We start from the raw sequence: 19,580 nt of genomic DNA, 5'->3' as shown, positions 1-19,580 counted from the left end.
ATACAAAAATGAGCTGGACATGGTGGTGCATGCCTGTAGTCCCAACTACTCAGGAGGCTGAGGCACAAGAATCGCTTAAACCTGGGAGGCAGAGGTTGCAGTGAGCCAAGATCATACCACTGCACTCCAGCCTGGGCAACAGAGCCAGACTCAGTCTCAAAAAACAAAAAACAAAAAATTTTATTTCACGAGACTGAAAATAAAATCAGCCTGGCTAAACAATTAACCCACACAGATAGCTGATAAAATGAAATCACCTGAGGCAAGGTCTGGAGCCTGTCAAGGGGCTGCCCTCAGCCTCATTCCTGGGATCTTTGCCCTGCTGCTGTGTGAGTCTAGCAGCCAGGAGAATGCGAGCTGGAGACCCCCAGCTGCTGGGAGCCTGGCTGTCTGTGGGCCCGGCTGTGGCTGGCTCCAATCAATCCCTGCATCTGCGTCCCGACCATGCTTCCCAGGGGCTGTTCCCCAGGCACTGTGTGCAGAGGGTACACTAGGCAGATAGGACTGTGATGGCCAACAGACACCCTGGAGAGTCTGCCTTAGACCGAAGGCAGGCCAGCAAGTGCCCATCCAGCCTTCCTCAGAAATGGTGCACCGTGGTCCCAAGGCTCTCCCAGCCTTGCCCAGATCCCTCTCCATTTTCTTGCAAGTATTTGTCCTAATGAAATCCTATCTTGTTGATGAAATCCTATCCTGTCTTGGTATCTGCCTCTCACCAAGGACCTGGACTAATGGAGGCCTCTGCTGGCCAGCCCAGGGTCCCTGTCTTGCAGAAAGGCTGCTCTGTGATGGCCACTTCCACACTTGCCCTGCCTTCTCTTGGCCTCAGCTCAGTACCCTTGGCCCGCATCCCTCATACTGCAGTTATGTTCATCTGGTCTCCAAGTTTTTGGCCATGTCTGTGCCACCTCACTATGAGTCACTTGATGGTTTTCTTTCAACCAACTTTAATTCCAGTGTTATGTATTCAGCCTTGTGTTAAACAGTAATATCCATGAAGTCCCTAGTTCTTCTACACATGATCTATATTTGTGCTAACACCCAGGTTCCGTGCACCACTGCAGGTGTGGGCCCCACACTGGGAACTGCTGCTCCAGACTAACTCGAGTTCCATCCTGCTGCCAGGCCTGGCCACAGGGCAGGGCTCTCTCTGCACACAGGGTCCTTCTGTGCCCAGTAAGTCTGAGGTCAGAGCTTGCCTCACACAAGTCATGAGTTTCCTATCTGACTTAATGCCTGGGGTTTGCTCAGGAGGCTCCCCCAGGCCTCTCAGTTTGGGGGAATCCCTGAGGCCTGCTCCTGTGACATATGAGGGCTATTAGTTGGGTTTATTTATCCCTGTGGTCTTGGGGAAAAGGAATGGACCCTGGTCTGGAAAATCAGACAGGACCCACAAACCATTACTCTCCATCTCTCCCTACCCAGCCCTCCCCTCCTCTGGGATCTAATCGGATTGGCTCCTCATGCCCGGGATAGTTATCTGTGGTAGGAGAAACTCACAACCATAATCTTTAAAGGCCCCCATTGTATGTCCAAGGGCAGAGAGAGGAGAATGAGAAGGAATTCTCCTGCTATCAAGGATATGAAAATCTCCCTGGATTCAATACAAAGTAATCAGAAGTTGGCCATGGGTGGATCATTACTGAAGCCAGCTGATGGGGACATGGAGGGTCATTATGCTCTTGGCTTTTGTATGTTTGTAATTTTTTCATATAAAAATGTTTTAAAATAATGGCTAAGGGAGGGGAGGGAGACGGGGCAGGAGAGTAGATGAATAAGATGGGATATTTGTTGGGTGATAGTGATGGATGGGGCTTGGGGCTTCTACATAATCTTGTTCCCAAGAGTGAGGCACAGCTAATCGGAGGTCAGATCAAGTGCCAGGACTTAGCTAAAAAACAAACCATTTCCTATGGAAATGCTTCCAGAAGCTTTCTTTTTCTTGCTTTTCTTTTTTGTTCTGTTTTGTTTGTTTTTGTTTTTGAGACAGAGTCTCTCTCTGTCACCCAAGCTGGAGTGCAGTGGCGTGATCTCGGCTCACTGCAACCTCCACCTCCCAGGTTCAAGCAATTCTCCTACCTACCTCAGCCTCCCGACTAGCTGGGATTACAGGCGCCTGAGACCATGCCCAGCTAATTTTTATATTTTTAGTAGAGATGGGGTTTCACCATGTTGGCCAGGCTGGTCTCGAACTCCTGACCTGAAGTGATCCGCCTGCCTTGGCCTTTTTGTTGCTATTCTACTGAGGCTAATACGCCTGCTTTCTCAAGCAAAACGCACCACCTCTGGTCCTGCCGAGCTGTGTCGTTGCAGGTACAAGAATTGCAGAAGCAGCAGCACGGTATCTGACGTGGAGTCTCCTATGTCCTGCCCTGATGCTGGCAGCGGGTCTACCCCCAGCTTCCCTATCTCCTTTATTAGTATCAGACAGCATTCGGCTCAAGCACTGGCTCCAGCACTACTCAAGATCTGACCTCACATGAGCTGTGCCTCACTTATCTGAGCTTCCTCAAATGTAAAAAGAGCAATAACGGTCTGTTCCTTGTCCAGGTAAAAAGAGCTGATGTTTATAAAGCACAAAGATCAGGCTGTGACACATGCAGTACTTGGTATTTTACCAAGGCTGGTGAAACTATGTGTAGAGTAAGTAAACAGATTCTGACTGATAGCCCAGTGGCCTCTCCTACAGCTAAGGCTTTGTGACAGTTATTTCAGCTGCTCAAAACCCTTTTATCTGAATTCTAGCTTCGAGACTTCTTTGCTGAGGTGCTCATAGCCTAGCCATGGCTCCTCTGCTCACATATTTTCCTCCTCAGCCAGGCGCGGTGGCTCATGCCTGTAATCCCAGCACTTTGGGAGGCCGAGGCAGGTGGTCAAGAGATCAAGACCATCCTGGTCAACATGGTGAAACCCCATCTCTACTAAAAATACAAAAAATTAGCTGGGCGTGGTGGCGCGCACCTGTAGTGCCAGCTACTCAGGAGGTTGAGGCAGGAGGATCACTTGAACCCAGGAGGCAGAGGCTGCAGTGAGCCGAGATCGTGCCACTGCACTCCAGCCTGGTGACACAGCGAGACTCTGTCTCAAAAAACAAAACAAACAAACATATTTTCCTCCTCCATGTCTCTTCCCACTTCCTTCCCACCTACGGCAAGGGGGAGCCAGGGTATCACAGGGGTCAAGATGTGGGCTCAGTATCCTTCACTCCTACCAAAATCCTTCAAGATAATTGATGAGTTTGAACTCTGGGGCTCAGCGGAAACTTGGGGTTTTCCCAAGAGAAGACAAGCTTTGGGTGGTTTGATGAAATGAATGATTTCTTATTTTCAATTTGGGCAAAGATAGACAATCAACTTCCTGTCTCTGCCTGCAGATTGTAGTTATCATCTTGACCTGCCTGGGCACATTTGCTCCAAGTGCCATCAAGAAAGCAAATAGGGGCTGGGTGCAGTGGCTCACGCCTGTAATCCCAGCACTTTGGGAGGCCAAGACGGATGGATTGCTTGAGCCCAGGAGTTCAAGACCAGCCTGCGCAACACAGCGAAACCCATCTTTACAAAAAAGACAAAAATCAGTCAGACGTGGTGGTGCGTGCCTATAGTCCCAGCTACTCAGGAGGCTGAGTTAGGAGGATCGCTTGAACCCGGGAGGAAAAGGTTGCAATGAGCCGAGATTGTGCCACTGCACTCTAGCCTGGGTGACAGAAATTCCATCCCCCCGCCAAAAAAAGAAAGTAAATAGGGCCCTGTGCAGTGGCTGATGCCTGTAATCCCAACACTTTGGGAGGCCAAAGTGGGAGAATCGCTTGATCCCAGGAGCTCGAGACCAGCCCGGGCAACATAATGAGACCCCGTCTTTACAAAAATAAAAAATTAGCCGGCCGTAGTGATGTACACCTGTAGTCCCAGCTACTTGAGAGGCTGAGGTGGGAGGATTGCTTCAGCCAGGGAAGTTGAGGCTGCAGTGAGCTATGACTGTGCCATTATGATCTTGCCTGGGCAACAGAGCAAGGCCTATCGCAAAAAAAAAAAAAAAAAAAAAAAGGAAAGAAAGTAAACAGCAAAGGCTGACAGAGACATGTGACATTTAATTTATTTTTATTTTTATTTTGAGACAGAGTCTCACTCTGTCACCCAGGCTGGAATGCAGTGGCACGATCTCAGCTCACTGCAACCTCCGCCTCCTGGGTTTGAGTGATTCTCCTGCCTCAGCCTCCCAAGTAGCTGGGACTTCAAGCGCCTGCCACCATGCCCAGCCAATTTTTTGTATTTTTAATAGAGATGGGGTATCACCGTGTTAGCCAGGATGGTCTTGATCTCCTGACCTCGTGATCCACCCGCCTCAGCCTCCCAAAGTGCTGGAATTACAGGCATGAGCCACTGCGCCCGGCTGGCCGTGACGTTTATCTTTACAGTAACCTAGATAAAGAATATCAGAAGGAACTGCTATGCCTATTACCTCCTCCATCCTGACCAGCACGCCCCTACAATTTCCCTATTTTGTTATAATTTTCTCTTTGGTCAGGACCATTTCCCCTTATCTTTCATTGCTGATCAAAAGTCTGCACTTAAAAAATATATATATTTAGCTACAGGAAATAATCCAGACTCCTTGGCCTAGAATTAACTTTCTAGATTCAACCTATCTGGAGTGTCTAGAATGGTCATAATATCAGATAACATTTAATTGGCACCTCCATGGTGCAACACTCAGGTGCAGGATTTCTTACCACAACATGATGAAATAAGGTCTATTATTCTCCCCATCTTACAAATGAGTAAACTGAGGTACAAAGGCTAAGTCATTCTACAAAACAGCAGCACTGGGATTCAAATATGAGTCTGTCTAATACAAAAGCCCACAAAACACGTTCCTTTCCGCTGATGCTGGCCCTGGCTTCAGGAACAGCACCAATGAACTGAGATTATGTGGATTTGGGGTCTCCGGCTCAGCACTCAGGAGGCCGCAGGAGACAGGAGGTGAGGCAGGGCTCCAGGGGTGAGGCGGTGAGAATGGAGATTGGGCTGAGCAGCAGCTCCCCTAGGGAGGTCATCTGCTGGCTGAGCCTTCTGTCATTTGAAAACTGTCCCTGAGCCCTTGCCTGGGCACAGGTGACGGGGACAAATCTGAAGTGGTCCGAAAGGCTTTGGGACAGCAGTGAGTACGATGCTTAGGGATGTGAGTGTTCAAATCACACAGCTCAGACATGACTTCCTATTTGTGTAACCTTAAGCAAACTGCTCTCCCTCTCTGGGCTTCAGCAGACTGTGACTGATGGAGGGGAGGAAAGTGGTGGGCAGGAAGCACCCCTCAATTCCCCACTGCATGGCTGCGAGGGCCGGGGCCTATGGAGAATGGACAGAGAAATGGTCAGACATCCGGTCCAGAGCCTGCACACAGGGCCAACCTGTGCTGGGGGCTCTGGAGACCACGGGTGAAAAACAGGGACCCAGCAGTACATGACCTCAGCCAGGTTGGTTAACCTCTCTGTGCTTTAGTTTTCTCATCCATAAAATGGGCATAATCACAATACCTAATTCATAGTTAGTTGAAGATTAAATGAGTCACTATCTTTGAAGTACAGTACTTGGAATAGTGTCTGGCACTAGAAAGCTTCCAATTGCTGAGTTATTTCTTTTCTGCTCACAAAAATGGTAATAGATGTTATATACATTTTGTTACCTGATTTTTTCTACTTTTCTACCTCCCTATATTGTCAGTATGTTTCCATGTACATATGCATGTCTACATCATTGTTGATAGTACTTTATTGTGAGTGTCTGACATTAATTTTATTATCCCCCATTGTTGTTGCCAGATTTTTGCTTTCTTTAGGAAGAGTCTCGCTCTGTCACCCAGGCTGGAGTGCAGTGGTGTGATCATAGCTCACCACAGCCTTGCACTCCTGGGCTCAAGCAATCCCCCTACCTCAGCCTCCTGAATAGCTGGGACTACCAGGTACATGCCACTATGCCTGGATAATTTTTTTTTAATTTTTTGTAGAGACAAAGTCTCACCAGGTTGCCTAGGCTGGTCTCAAACTCCTGGGCTCAAGCCATCCTCCCGCCTCAGCCTCACAAAGAGCTGGGATTATAGGCATAAGCCACCATGCTCAGCCTCAATTTTTTGCTCTTTTTTTTTTTTTTTTTTTGAGACGGAGTCTCGCTCTTTCACCCAGGCTGGAGTGCGGTGGCGCGATCTCGGCTCACTGCAAGCTCCGCCTCCCGGGTTCACGGCATTCTCCTGCCTCAGCCTCTCCGAGTAGCTGGGACTACAGGCGCCCGCCACCACGCCCAGCTAATTTTTTTTTGTATTTTTAGTAGAGACGGGGTTTCACCATGGTCTTGATCTCCTGACCTCGTGATCCGCCCGCCTCGGCCTCCCAAAGTGCTGGGATTACAAGCGTGAGCCACCGCGCCCGGCCTAATTTTTTGCTCTTATATGCTAAGCTGAATGTCCTTATAGATATATCTTCATTTCCTTTAATAAAAGTGCTTTAAGTAAAAAAGTTAAATTTAAAATACCTGGGCCTGGAAAAGTGGCCATCCTCACAGGCTGCCCCTCTTCCTGTTCATCCTCAGCCTTTCTTACAGAAGCTGCCAAAGGCTTTTCTGGCTTCGCAGAGTCAGGGAAGGCTGGAATGGGACACCTGATTTCAGGAGCCGGTTTCCCTGAAAACAAAGTGGAAAGAAAGTTATTACTATTCCATGAAGTGGGGTAGCCATTGAGAGACTGGGTCTGGAAGTCAGAGACCTGGGTTCTAATTCTGGCTCTGCCACAAATGCATGGTGTTGCAGGGCGGGAGGATCTTTCCCTTTCTGGCCTCGGCCTCACCATCTGTAAAATGCAGTAGGCCAGGCGCGGTGGCTCACACCTGTAATCCCAGCACTTTGGGAGGCTGAGGTGGGTGGACTGCCTGAGGTCAGGAGTTCGAGACCAGCCTGGCCAACATGGTGAAACCCCATCTCTACTAAAAATACAAAAATTAGTTGGGCATGGTGGCACACGCCTGTAGTCTCAGCTACTTGGGAGGCTGAGGCAGGAGAATCACTTGAACCAGAGAGGCGGAGCTTGCAGTGAGCCAAGATCGCGCCACTACATTCCAGCCTGGGCGACAGAGCAAGATTCTGTCTCAAAAAAAAAAAAAAAAGAGCAGTGGCTGAACATGGCAGTCCTGGCGAGGGTGGAGCTCTGACGTGCTAAGTCACACACACCTGCTTCCACCCAAACAGCTGTGTGACCTCCAACAAGTCACCTTCCTCCTCTCGGTCTCCCTTCCCTCAGCTATAAAACGGAGGTGATAATGGTGTCCGTTTGCCTCCCACTGTGGTGTCATGTGGGAAAGGAGAGTAGAGACAGGGACGGGCGCTGTAGACTGCACATTTCCCTGAACACGTGAGCAGGTCAAAGACACCATCCCTCTAAGCTCCCACTCCAGCCCCTAGGGATCAAAGTTCTGGCTGTCCTACAACCTCCCTTTCACGCAGTGGAGACACACGCATCCTTCCCACTTGATGGATGGGAATCCTAAAACAGCAGCCATGGCCACTGAGGACGGGCTGTACCGGGCCCAGGCCCAGCTGCACAGACATGAGTCTTCACATCTCTGCTTCTCATCCCGGTTCAGAGATGAGGAAACTGAGGCCTGAGCAGGTTAAATGACTTGCTAAGATCACATGCCAAAGGCAGGCAGGACTGGCCGAAGAACTCCCCTGCCTTCTCGAGGGTAATCATTTCCTTTTTACATCAACTTGGGAAACCCCAAAGGTGCTTCCAGGGTGTGTCAACCTCAGCTTCCAGCCAGCTTCTCAGAGCTGCTCTGTGGAACAGCTTCCTCTCCCCTCCTCCACTGGGCCCTGATCTTATCCCTTCTGGCTGGGCCCTGCCGCCAGCGCAGGCAGCCCCCACACCGTTGCCAGGCTACCTCTTACCAAAGTATACATCTGGCCTCGTCACTTCCCTGCTTGAAGTCTTTATGGGGCTCCCCATTGCCTAATGTCCACACTCCTTAGCCTGAATCCTTCTGTCTCCCCATTGCCTCCCAGATAAAACCCGATTCTATAGCCCTGCATTCAAGTCCCTCATTCTCTGGTGGTTTGGGATAGACTCATGTTTGAGAACGACAAAAACTGGGGCACTGAAGTCCCAGGAAAGGCTGCTGACTCACTTGATGTCACACAGAGCATGACATAAAGCATGACACAGGGGATGTCACAACAGATGTCCCAGGTAGGGCTGGGACAAAACATCTCCAGCAACATTTCTTTGAACTGGTGAACTGTGCCTCTCTAAACAAAACCAATTGTTATCCTGGGACCTCGCTTTTCAAACCCAAGCTTTTGAACTAAAACAGTAAGACCTAAATTTGCATAGCACCACACTGGTATGGCACCATGCAGATTTATTTAATTTTCACAACAATCTCTGGTAGTTCATAGGTTTATCTGCATTTTAGTTTTGAGCATATTGAGGCTCAGATAAGTGAAATGACTTGTGTCAAGTAAAACAGCCAACAACAGTCAAACCTGGGACTGGTTTCACTGTCTCCCACCTAGCTAGGGCAGAACTATTGAAACACCACTGCCATCACTGCTACCACCAGCCCGAATCCCCCCAGGGCAGACGCCCCAATCCCTGGACAAACAGGAACAAAGGGGTGATCACTGACTTCCCCAGGGTGGGAGGAGTTGGGGAGACATCGGGAATGCACAAAAACAACAACAAGGCTGAATGTCGGGGGGCGGGGGATGAGTGGCTTCTTCCTTGTGTTTTCTTTACTGTCACTGACATTTTTAATACTTTTTTTTTTTTTTTTTTTGAGACGGAGTCTCCATTTTTCACCCAGGCTGGAGTGCAGTGGTGCGATCTCAGCTCACTGCAAGCTCCGCCTCCTGGGTTCACACCATTCTCCTGCCTCAGCCTCCCGAGTAGCTGGGACTACAGGCCCCCGCCACCACACCTGGCTAATTTTTTGTATTTTTAGTAGAGACGGGGTTTCAGCGTGTTAGCCAGGATGGTCTCGATCTCCTGACCTCATGATCTGCTCTCTTCAGCCTCCCAAAGTGCTGGGATTACAGGCGTGAGCCACCACGCCCGGCCCTCCTTTGGATAACTTTTATGAAGACTAATGGAGACACTGCTTAGCTCAAAATATGGGACCTTTATTACTGTGGTGGTTATAGTCTAAAATCCACATATTGAGAAAAAATAGGATGGGATCTTTTATTTTCTTTCTTTTTTTTTTTTTTTTTTTTTGAGAAAAATCTACTCTGTCCCAGGCTGGATCAGGCCCGGTCACTGCAACCCCCGATTTCACCATGTTGGCCAGGCTGGTCTTGAACCCCTGACCTCAAGTGATCAACCTGCCTCGGCCTCCCAAAGTGCTGGGATTACAGACGTGAGCCACCGCGCCTGGCCTGATTTTATATTGTGGGGTTTTTTTCTTTGTGATTTATGCATATCATAGAATTTTTCAACAAAATCATTATGCATTATTTACACAGTAAAGTATACTTCTTTTAAAAAAAATCAGTTAGCAAGCTAGGTAAAATAATGACGAGAACTGAGTCTTCCAAGCTAGTGTGAGTAGCGTTTGCCCTGGGGACCCCTCTGGCTCCAGTGAGCAGACGATGAATCAGCCCTTCATGAGATTCAGATCCACCTCACTTCTGTTTTTCACCAACAAATGTCCACGTCGTGTATTGATACATTCAATTCAAGCACCCTCTCCACAACCCTGGAGATCTCAAGTCAGGAAGCTGAGGCTCAGTGGGGAACAAGACCTGCCCAAGGGAAAGAGAAAGGCAGGCAGCACTGAGGCAGGAAGGCGGGGTCTCCTCCCAGAACCACTGACGTAAGGGCACCCAGAGAACACGCACTTCTCTCCCTACCTGGACTCCACAGGCACTTCGGTGGTTCGATAGGCCACGCCCCCCATCCTGACTGCCATCAGGCCAAGGCCCTTGTGGCTGAAACTCAAGTCTAGAAGCCAGTTTCTCTCCAACAAGGGCCTTGCCTGCAGGAATCACAGGATCACTGTCTGCCTCATGGCATCCCACTGCCTTCCACAGGCCCAGGAGGAGAATAAACAGTCCCTAGTCCGGGCACAGTGGCTCATGCCTATAATCCCAGCACTTTGGGAGGCCAAGACGGGCAGATCACCTGTGGTCAGGAGTTCTAGACCAGCCTGGCCAACATGGCGAAACCCCGTCTCTACTAAAAATACAAAAATTAGCCAGGTGTGGTGGTGCACACCTGTAGTCCCAGCTACTCAGGAGGCTGAAGCAGGAGAATCGCTTGAACCCAGGAGGCAGAGGCTGCAGTGTGCTAAGATTGTGCCACTGCACTCCAGCCTAGGCAACAGAGCAAGACTCTGTCTCAAAAAACAACAACAACAGAAAACCAGTCCCTTGTATAGAATGACAATGAACAATGCCGGGGTGAGTGCTGATTCAAGCATGGGTCTGGAACAGAGCTGTCACTCCCAGGGTGCACAGAAGTGAATGCTCTGCCTGTGCTCCCTTGGAAGGCTACCACCCACCAGTCCCAGTCCTCATCTTTCCCAGCCTCCCCTCTCTGGCAGGGAGAGACTGCCTCTCTCCCTCCACCCTCCCTCCTCAAACTGCCTCAAGTGGGGCCTGTGCTCCTGGAAAGGCTTGTCCTCCTTGTGACATCTGTGTCAAAAGGGCAGCAGTGGCTCCCCTGGCTCAGGACTGGCTGGGCTTGCTGAAGTCACTTCCCAACAGTGACCTTCTGCAGAGGCCAGGCCCACAACAGTATAAAATGCTCCCTAAAGGTCTCACCTACACCCAGAACTGCCCATGACCCCAGCAAATGAGGCACCTTCTCCTTGTCAGAGGCCTGCCTGGCTGAGCCTCATTGTTCTCATGAGTAAAATGGGGATGAGGGTGATACTTACAGCCTTACTTCAGTGTCCTGTTCCTTTCTTTTTTTTTTTTTTTTTTTTTTTTGACAGGGTCTTGCTCTGTCACCCAGGCTATGCAGTGGTGTGATCACAGCTCACTGCAGCCTCAAACTCCTGAGCTCAAGCTATCCTCCTCACTTAGCCTCCCATGCCGCTGGGATTACAGGCAACACCACGCCCAGCTAATTTTTAATTTTGTGTAGAGAAAGCATCTCACTATGTTGCCCAGCCTGGTCTCAAACTCCTAGGCCCCAGTGATCCTCCCACCTTGTCCTCCCAAAGTGCTGGGATTACAGGCCTGAGCCACTGCTCCCAGTCCAGTGTCCTATTCAGGATAATGTTTTGTTCAGCACAAATCTTTGCCTCTCTGTCAAAACACATTTGACAGGAACATCAAGGCCACCAACCCATTTATGGCCGACCTCTGTGAGCTCCACCCGTGGGGAAGATAAAAAATGTCATTATGTTTTCATCCTAAAGAGAGTCCAGCTTTTCTCTTTCTTTTTCTTGTTCTTTCTGCAGTGACATGCGGTGGCCCCACCTGGCACCACAGGGCACTTAGAAGTGAGCAGGAGTGAGGAACAGATGGGGAGGGGCAGTGTCGGCAGGGCTACCTGTGACCAGACCTGTCAGCACACTTGGGGCTGACATCCACCCTCCCACACAAGAGGCACCAGGTCACACCAGCCACGGATGTAAGCCAACAGAGCCCCATGTCAGCTCCAACAAGAAGTTTTGGTTTCCTGTGAAATCCCCATCTTAGCAAGCTTTTTTAGATGTCTTTAAAATGCAAGCAATAAATGGTATGTATAAACATGAACCGCCCTCATCTCCACCCTGGAGCTGCTGGCATGGTCTGAGCTGGGTGGGCGGGCAGGCCCATGCATGCCTGTCCCCACTGTCCAAACCTGAAGATGGAGAAAATGGCCTCTGTCCTCATCCCTCCAAACCTGCTCCCTGCTAGCTAGACAGACGCAACACCCACTCATTCAGGCTGGCATACCAGAGAGCTAGTGAAATAAAAATAGAACACCAAAGGCAGGATGAGGCAAAGGAGGCCAAATGCCCACAAGAAAGGTCTGTGACGAGCTTTAACTCTCGCACTGAGCTTCCTGTCTGCCAAGGCCAAGGCTCAGGAGTGAGCTGCTCATGGACTTCTTATCACAGATAGACAGAGGCAGCCTCAGGCTTCCAAGACAGCACTCTTTCCTCCCAGGGGTAAATTCTCAAGAGAATTCCACACATAAAGTTGATTCTGCAGGATCATGAGATCCAAAAATACAGACTGTGATCAAAGAGTAGAACTAGGATCACAAGAGTAAGCGTGGGGAAGTGTTGGCTCTGGCTTGAACCAGACCCAGGCTCTACAATTCCAGCTTCACGCCCAGGCACAGACCTCCTAATCCTGAGCTTCATGCACCTCTCCTGTGGAGTCAGAATAATAACCCCACACCTCCTAGGGCTATCCTGGGGCTCCAGGATGACAAATGTGAAGTGGCTGGCCCAGGTCAGGGGCCCGAAACACTGTGCAAACAGCCACCCTCCTTCAGTTCTGCCAGAAAGGTGCAGATAGAAAAGAACTTCTGATTCCCAACTCGGGCCTCCGAAGGAAGTATTTAGGGTGGAAGGCTATTTTTAACATTTTAAACACTCTAATGGAAACCGATTCTAGGTGGGCAGCAACTTGGTGCACAGTCCTGAGAGGCACAGTGGCCATGAGGGCAAAGTAACACAGGAGCCCAGCAGCAGGGGAGGTGGGGGCCTGCACCCACGCCATTGGCAGCCAGCCTCAGTCACATACTGGAGGTGGGCAGCCCAGGGTTCTCCCTGCTGGGACCCCCAGGGATGGGAAGGGGATGCAGGTGACAGAAGGAACAGCTAATCTACAGCTTAGGTGGCCACAGGCACCAGGAGGTTGACATGGTGGTTCTCAGATAGAGTCTGGATATTTTGTTTTTGTTTTTGAGGCAGAGTCTCGCTCTGTGGCCCAGGCTAGAGTGCACTGGTGCAACCATAGCTCACTGCAGCCTCTACCTCCCAGGTTCAAGCAATCCTCCCACCTCAGCCTCCCAAGTAGCTGAGACTACAAGAACTTGCCACCACGCCAGGCTAATTTTGTTTTTGTTTTTGTTTTGGTAGAGACAAGGTTTTGCCATATTGCCCAAGCTGGTCTCAAACTCCTGGGCTCAAGCAATCTACCTGCCTTGGCCTCCCAAAGTTCTGGGATTACAGGTGTGAGCCACTGCGCCCAGCCTGGAATCTGGATATCCTTGAAAGCTGCCTTGCTGAGGCTGAGAACCCACAGTGATGAGGGCTGAGTCCCAGATACAAGGAGGAAATGGGGGAGGGGCAGAAGCGCTTCTCTGTGCCCGTCATGGTTCACCAGAGCCGGTTGCCAGGCATGATTTCTTTTTCTCTCTGATTTGTTTTTGAATGCCTGTGCTCTTCCTAATGAGCATGAATCACTGATGCCACGGAATGCAAATGAACTCCCAGCAGTCTGGAGTGTGTTCTGCAGTCAGGCTCACCAGCAGGGGGACCCTCCTAAGCCTTGGCTTCCTTATCTGACAAATGAGATGTGGAAGTGGACCCTCGACCCCGAGACCTGCCATGAGGATAAGAAAATTAACACCCAGCAGATTTAAGCTACCATCATTTGCTATAGTCTCGCTCTGTTGCCCAGGCTGGAGTACAGTGGCACGATCTCTGCTCATTGCAACTTCTGCCTCCTGGGTTCAAGCGATTGTCCTAACTCACCCTCCCGAGTAGCTGATATTACAGGCACACACCATCACGCCCGGCTAATTTTTGTATTTTTAGTAGAGACGTGGTTTTGCCATATTGGCCAGGCTGGTCTGGAACTCCTGACCTCAAGTGATCCGTCCGCCTTGGCCTCCTACTACTGTTACTATAATGACCATCTCTAACTCTAGGTCAGGCTTTTTTTCCTAAGTTCTTTCTCATATCTGTGGCCTATTTAATTCAGATAACAGCTCTGGGGGAAAATTGCTACCAAGTATAAAGTAATTGTCTTATATCTGAAGAAAGCAAAGCCTAGAATGCAGATTTATTTATTATGTGCTTGTTTATGCCCCACTTCCTTCGGGAGAAAGGATTAAAGGATGTTTATGGGTGCTGGGCCTTTGGCTGATGGGGCCTGGGCCGTCACACTAGCTGCGTGAGAACATTTCACACAGTGGCAAATCCAGGAGCTGTTGGAGCAGAGGGGACTCAGAGCTGGCAACAAGGTCTTTCCTCGGTGAGCACACTCTGGAAATCCCCCCCAACCCTTCACAGCCGTCAAACTAAATAGTAATTTGTTCTTAAGCTGACTCATGTGGCCAGAATAGATCCCTTCCAGAACAAACAAAAGTGATTCAGCTGTAACTAAAGCACCCTCGTGCCAGCTGGCCCTATCAGGGACAAACACAGCTTTCTGTACCCTCTCTTTTCCTTTCCCTCCTAATCCCTGGGTTTGGCCCTCCAGGCCATACACAGTCACACACAACACACACACACACACACACACACACACACACACACACACTCCCAACTCAAGTTAGACCTGAAATGAGGCAAACCTGAGAGTACAGCCTGCCTTAATAATTGTGCAATCCCTGGTTCTCCAATGAACTTGTACTCCACCTGCTGCTGAAATGACTCATTCTTTCTCATTCATTCATTCATTGTGTTAGGGAATGGGGAATCCTTTATCAAAACTGCCATAATACTGACATTAAGCTAGTTAAATAAAAGACATCTAATTATAAACTGGGAGGAGCTCTATGCTGAAAACAAACTCAAGGGAGGGATGCCTGATGGACCTACTTCCATAGGCTGGCCAGGAAAAGCTGCTGTGAGAAGGTGCCACATATGCAGACACCCAGAGGATGAAAAGGACCAGCATGGAAGAATGCAGGGAAGCTGGGGAGGGACAGCGTTCCAAGGAGAGGGAACACGTGTGCAAAGGTCCTTAGGCAGCAAACGCTTGGCATATGCCCGCAAGTGAAGGATGACCCTAGTGGCTGAGGGGAATGACTGAGGGGGAAAGTGGTAAAGGTGAGGTCGACGAGCCGGGCAAATGTAGACCACGCAGGGCCTTGTAGGCCACAGTTAGGCAGAACCTTACTGTAAGCGCCCTGGAACTGAGGTAACCTGTAGCTGAGAGAGTACTTACTAAATAACCATCTGCTCCATCTCATACTCCTGCCTCGTTAGCAATTAGGCTGGGCGACATGACTGGTTCTAGCCAGTGGATTATTATTATTTTTTTTTTTTTTTTGAGACGGATTCTTGCTCTGTTGCCCAGGCTGGAGTGCAGTGGCGCGATCTCGGCTCACCGCAAGCTCCGCCTCCCAGGTTCAAGTGATTCTCCTGCCTCAGCCTCCTGAGTAGCTGGGACTACAGACACCCGCCACCACGCCCGGCTAATTTTTTTTTATTTTTAGTAGAGACGGGGTTTCACCATGTTAGCCAGGATGGTCTCGATCTCCTGACCTTGTAATCCGCCCGCCTTGGGCTCCCAAAGTGCTGGGATTACAGGCATGAGCCACCGCGCCCAGCCTAGCCAGTGGATTTTAAGTGGAGATGCTATCCGTCACTTCCTGGACAAAGCACTTAACAGCTAGTGAGCCTCTTCCATCCCTCTCTTCCCCGGCCACAGTGACTTTGGAAGTCACATGTTCTAGATGACATAGCTGGCTACAAGAATGCAGGAGGCTGCATGACCCATACTGGACTTCAGGTGAGTGGGAAATCAATATTTGTTGCGTTGAGGAACTAGGCTTCAAGGTTCATCTGATACTGCAGCATAACCGAGCCTATCCTGGCTAATGCATCATCTGAGTATGTGTCCAAAACTTGCGACTGGAGGAGCCTAGTTCTAAGAGCTAAGCATCTAGCAGGAGTTCAATAAAGGATGGTTCACTTCACCCTAGCTCTTACCCTTCCTCTCTGAAACACTGGGGACTGGCTTAGAGGCATTCCACACTCTGTTCATTCTAACACCACTCTCAAGAGACCAACAGTGATTAAAGCCTTGCTTTTTTCCAATGGAATAATGAATGCATGGAAGGAAAAGGTCAAGCAACCTGTCCTTAGCCACTCAGCAATTAACTTTAAGAAAACCTCTAGCTGGGTGTGGTGGTGGGCGCCAGTAGTCCCAGCTACTCAGGAGGCTGAGGCAGGATAATTGCTTGAGTACAGGAGGCAAAGGTTGCAGTGAGCCAAGCTCATGCCACTGCACTCCAGCCTGGACAACAGAGTGAGATTCTGTCTCACAAAAAAAAAAAAAAAAAGAAAACCTCACCATCTCGTATGCTTTGAACCTTCCCAGTCTACAAGAAAAGTAGATAGGGCAATGTCTTTACCCGTTTTCCAGATGGGGAAAGTGAGACTTGATGCAATCTAGTAACCTACCAAGAAGGGGGTAAGGTCAGGCAGACCTGAATTCCCATGTTGGCCTCATCACTACGGACTATGTGGCCTTGGGAAATTACTTAATCTCTGAGCCTCAGTTTCCTCTTCTATAAAATAGGGATAATAAGAGTTGTGAGAAAAGATGCTTACCTAGCACATATCAGGTGCTCTGACCCCTGGCCTGTGGTTTTGCCCCACAACAGTGTCACCTCCAGTGGCAAGTCTGCAGTGGGCAGGGTCTGGAGGTAGGCATGTTCTGTTGTGCCCTAGCAGCTGGAAAGGGGCAGAGGCGGGGCAGCCTTCCAAGAGAGCAGGCACACAAGCCCTGTCTGGACCTGGCATAGCCCGGCCCCTTCCGGAGAGGAAGGGTTCATTCTCTTCTGTTTCATTTTACATAGCAGCCCCAAATTTTCCACTCAATGAGAGCCCAGCTCCAGGAAGGAAATGACTCTGGCTGAGATGCCAAACCCAAAGTTAGAAACTGTCAGAGTTGCACAACCAAGAAGAAACTGCTTGAAAATTGTGAAACTGAAGACTTCAGGAAGATAGTAGCAACAGATGGGAAGAGAAAACCTTGGTCACTTCCCAAATCCCTTCAGATTCCTGAAGTGTCTTCCCGTCCTACTCAGTTGACATCTGGAACCTCACAGGCCTGGTCCCCCAGTCCATATAGTGGCCAAAACAGGGGATACTCCCAGGTGGAAGCCCTCCAACGTCTTCCCTTCACTCCTGGGTAAAAGCAAACTCTTGGCGGTAGCCTGCATGGTGCTGGGTGGCCTGACCCTGCCCTGTCCCCAGCCTCAGCCCACCCCCAGGCCTTTGTACATGCTGCTCCCCCTGGCTAGATAATGTGTGTGTGGTCCTTCACTTCTTGGTCCACTATTCCTTTCGAAGGAGGCTCAAGTTTCACTGTCTCTGGGAAACTTCCCCTGATGAGATCAAATCCTCTCATCTTGCACTCTCCTACCTGCCCTCCCCACCCGACCTACATTTATCCTTTGAGCACTTATACTGCAGTGGGTGACATGCATCTGTGTGTTAGTCCCTTACAATTCATCTCCCACTGGACTGTAAGCTCCTTGAGGCCTGAGACCTTGGCTGTGTTTTCATGGTTGCATCCCCAGCATCTAGCACACAGTAGGCACTCAGTAAATGTATTTTTAGGCCAGGCGCGGTGGCTCATGCCTGTAATCCCAACACTTTGGGAGGCCAAGGCAGGTGGATCACTGAGGTCAGGGATTCAAGACCAGCCTGGCCAACACGGCAAAACCCCATCTCTACTAAAAATACAAAAATCAGGCCGGGCACGGTGGTTCAGACCCATAATTACACCCGTAATCCCAGCACTTTGGGAGGCCAAGGCAGGGGGATCACCTGAGGTCGGGAGTTTGAGACCAGCCTGACCAACATGGAGCAACCCCGTCTCTACTGAAAATACAAAATAAGCCAGGCGTGGTGGCGCATGCCTGTAATCCCAGCTACTCGGGAGGCTGAGGCAGAAGAATCGCTTGAACCCAGGAGGCAGAGGTTGTGGTGAGCCGAGATTGTGCTATTGTACTCCAGCCTGGGCAACAAGAGCGAAACTCCAACTCAAAAATAAATAAATAAATAAATAAATAAATAAAAATTACAAAAATTAGCCAGGCGTGGCAGTGCATGCCTGTAATCCCAGCTGCTCAGAGGTTGAGGCACAAGGATCGCTTGAACCCTGGAGGTGGAGGTTGCAGTGAGCCGAGATCGAGTCACTGCACTCCAGCCTGGGTGACAGGGCGAGACTCCATCTCAAAAAAAGACAAAAAATGTATTTTTAGTTCCTTATTAACTCTTGTCCAGCTCCTGCATATCTAAATCCCTGTGGCAGGACTGAGGGAGAATTTCACCTCACAGGCCAGTGCACCCGGTTTCCAGCCTCCACTCTCAGAGCCAGAGCCATCTGCTCTCCACCATCTACAGGCTCAGCACCTAACCCAGCCTTTGGTGGCACTTAATCAGCTCTAGAGCTCAGCACTGATTATAGTGGATTCTCCTTTGCCTGGGAGCCACAGCTGGGATACTCACTTCTGCCTCAATTCCTGGTCTTAAGCCCCTAAGATGCCAGCATATAAGGTCTGGAGCCCAGCCCACAGTCCCCTCCTAAGCCTGGTCATCTGGAAAAATCCCTCTCAGGAGCAGGCCTCTCATCGTTAAGCCCCAGGGTGATGGTGGACCCCAGCCCCAGAAACAGACTCTTCTCACGCTGGATGCTGGTCTGAACATACAAGTACTGCCTCTGACCCCCTAGGTTCTCCATCATGGGGCTTCCCTGAGATGCCCAGCACCCTCACCATGGTCACCATTTCCTCAGAGCAGTGACTCACAAAGTATATTGATCTCATGGGCGTATTAGTAAGTATCAAATGAAAAGGAGTACCATAGTCAAATATGAATGGGAAACAATAGCCTAAATAAGTTTCTTTGCTGCAGGACTTATCAGAGCCTTCACAGTTGGCGTGCATTGTAAATTCTCCAAAGGTGGAGGCAGTGATAAGGTATGTAGGGTTTCCCGAGTTTAGTTATTCATGAACCCTTTTGTTTGCAGCAGGGTATCTTGCTGGACCAGTCTTCTGAGGCACATGGTGTGGGAAATGCTACTCTAGACCATGACCTGCCACTGCAGATGCCCTGTGCATGTAGTACTCTCCCCATCACAATGAGGCAGCTTTCAACTAGGACACAAAGGCAGTATTCCCCCTTCCTGTCTGACCCAGAGAGTGAATCTTCATCCAAGACCCAGTTCTTCCCTGGAGGCTCAGGGGTCACAACATTCACAGAGGACTATTTTTCAACTAGTCTTTGCCAGAAGATGGGAGGTGAAAGTGGAGAGGAGAGGATAAGAACAGGCTTCATCTTACAAAATGGAGCATCGGGAGACACTGCCTACAGCTTATGGAAGAAATGTAAGTATATTTGTTAACATTGCAAAGCCCACCTATAGAGGGACTGAAAATAGTGATAACAGGTGGAGTCGCCCTAATCTGAAAACCTGAAATCCAAAATGCTCCAACATCCAAAACTGTTTGAGCAACAACATGACACTCAAAAGAAATGCACTTCAGATATTGGATTTTCGAATTAGGGATGCTCACCCACTAAGGATATAATGCAAAAATTCCAAAATCTGAAAAAAAAATAATTAGCTAGGCATGGTGATTTGCACTTATAGTCCTAGTTACTTGGGAGGCTGAAGCAAGAGGACTGT

The 19,580-nt window shown here is 49.6% G+C and overlaps 1 protein-coding gene across 1 annotated transcript in view; it reads right to left on the bottom strand.

Annotated features, from left to right (window-relative positions):
- Positions 1-19,580, bottom strand: part of IRAK2 (interleukin 1 receptor associated kinase 2) — a 74,945-nt gene that overhangs the window by 37,880 nt on the left and 17,485 nt on the right. Inside the window, exon 4 of the mRNA XM_058438133.1 lies at positions 6,525-6,671. Within this exon, the coding sequence (XP_058294116.1) occupies positions 6,525-6,671 (147 nt within the window). The remainder of the gene's footprint in view (positions 1-6,524; positions 6,672-19,580) is intronic.

Source organism: Hylobates moloch, unplaced genomic scaffold (genome assembly GCF_009828535.3).
Source record: "Hylobates moloch isolate HMO894 unplaced genomic scaffold, HMol_V3 SCAFFOLD_4, whole genome shotgun sequence".
Lineage (NCBI taxonomy): Eukaryota > Metazoa > Chordata > Mammalia > Primates > Hylobatidae > Hylobates > Hylobates moloch.
This window is presented reverse-complemented; position numbering and strand designations above follow the sequence as displayed.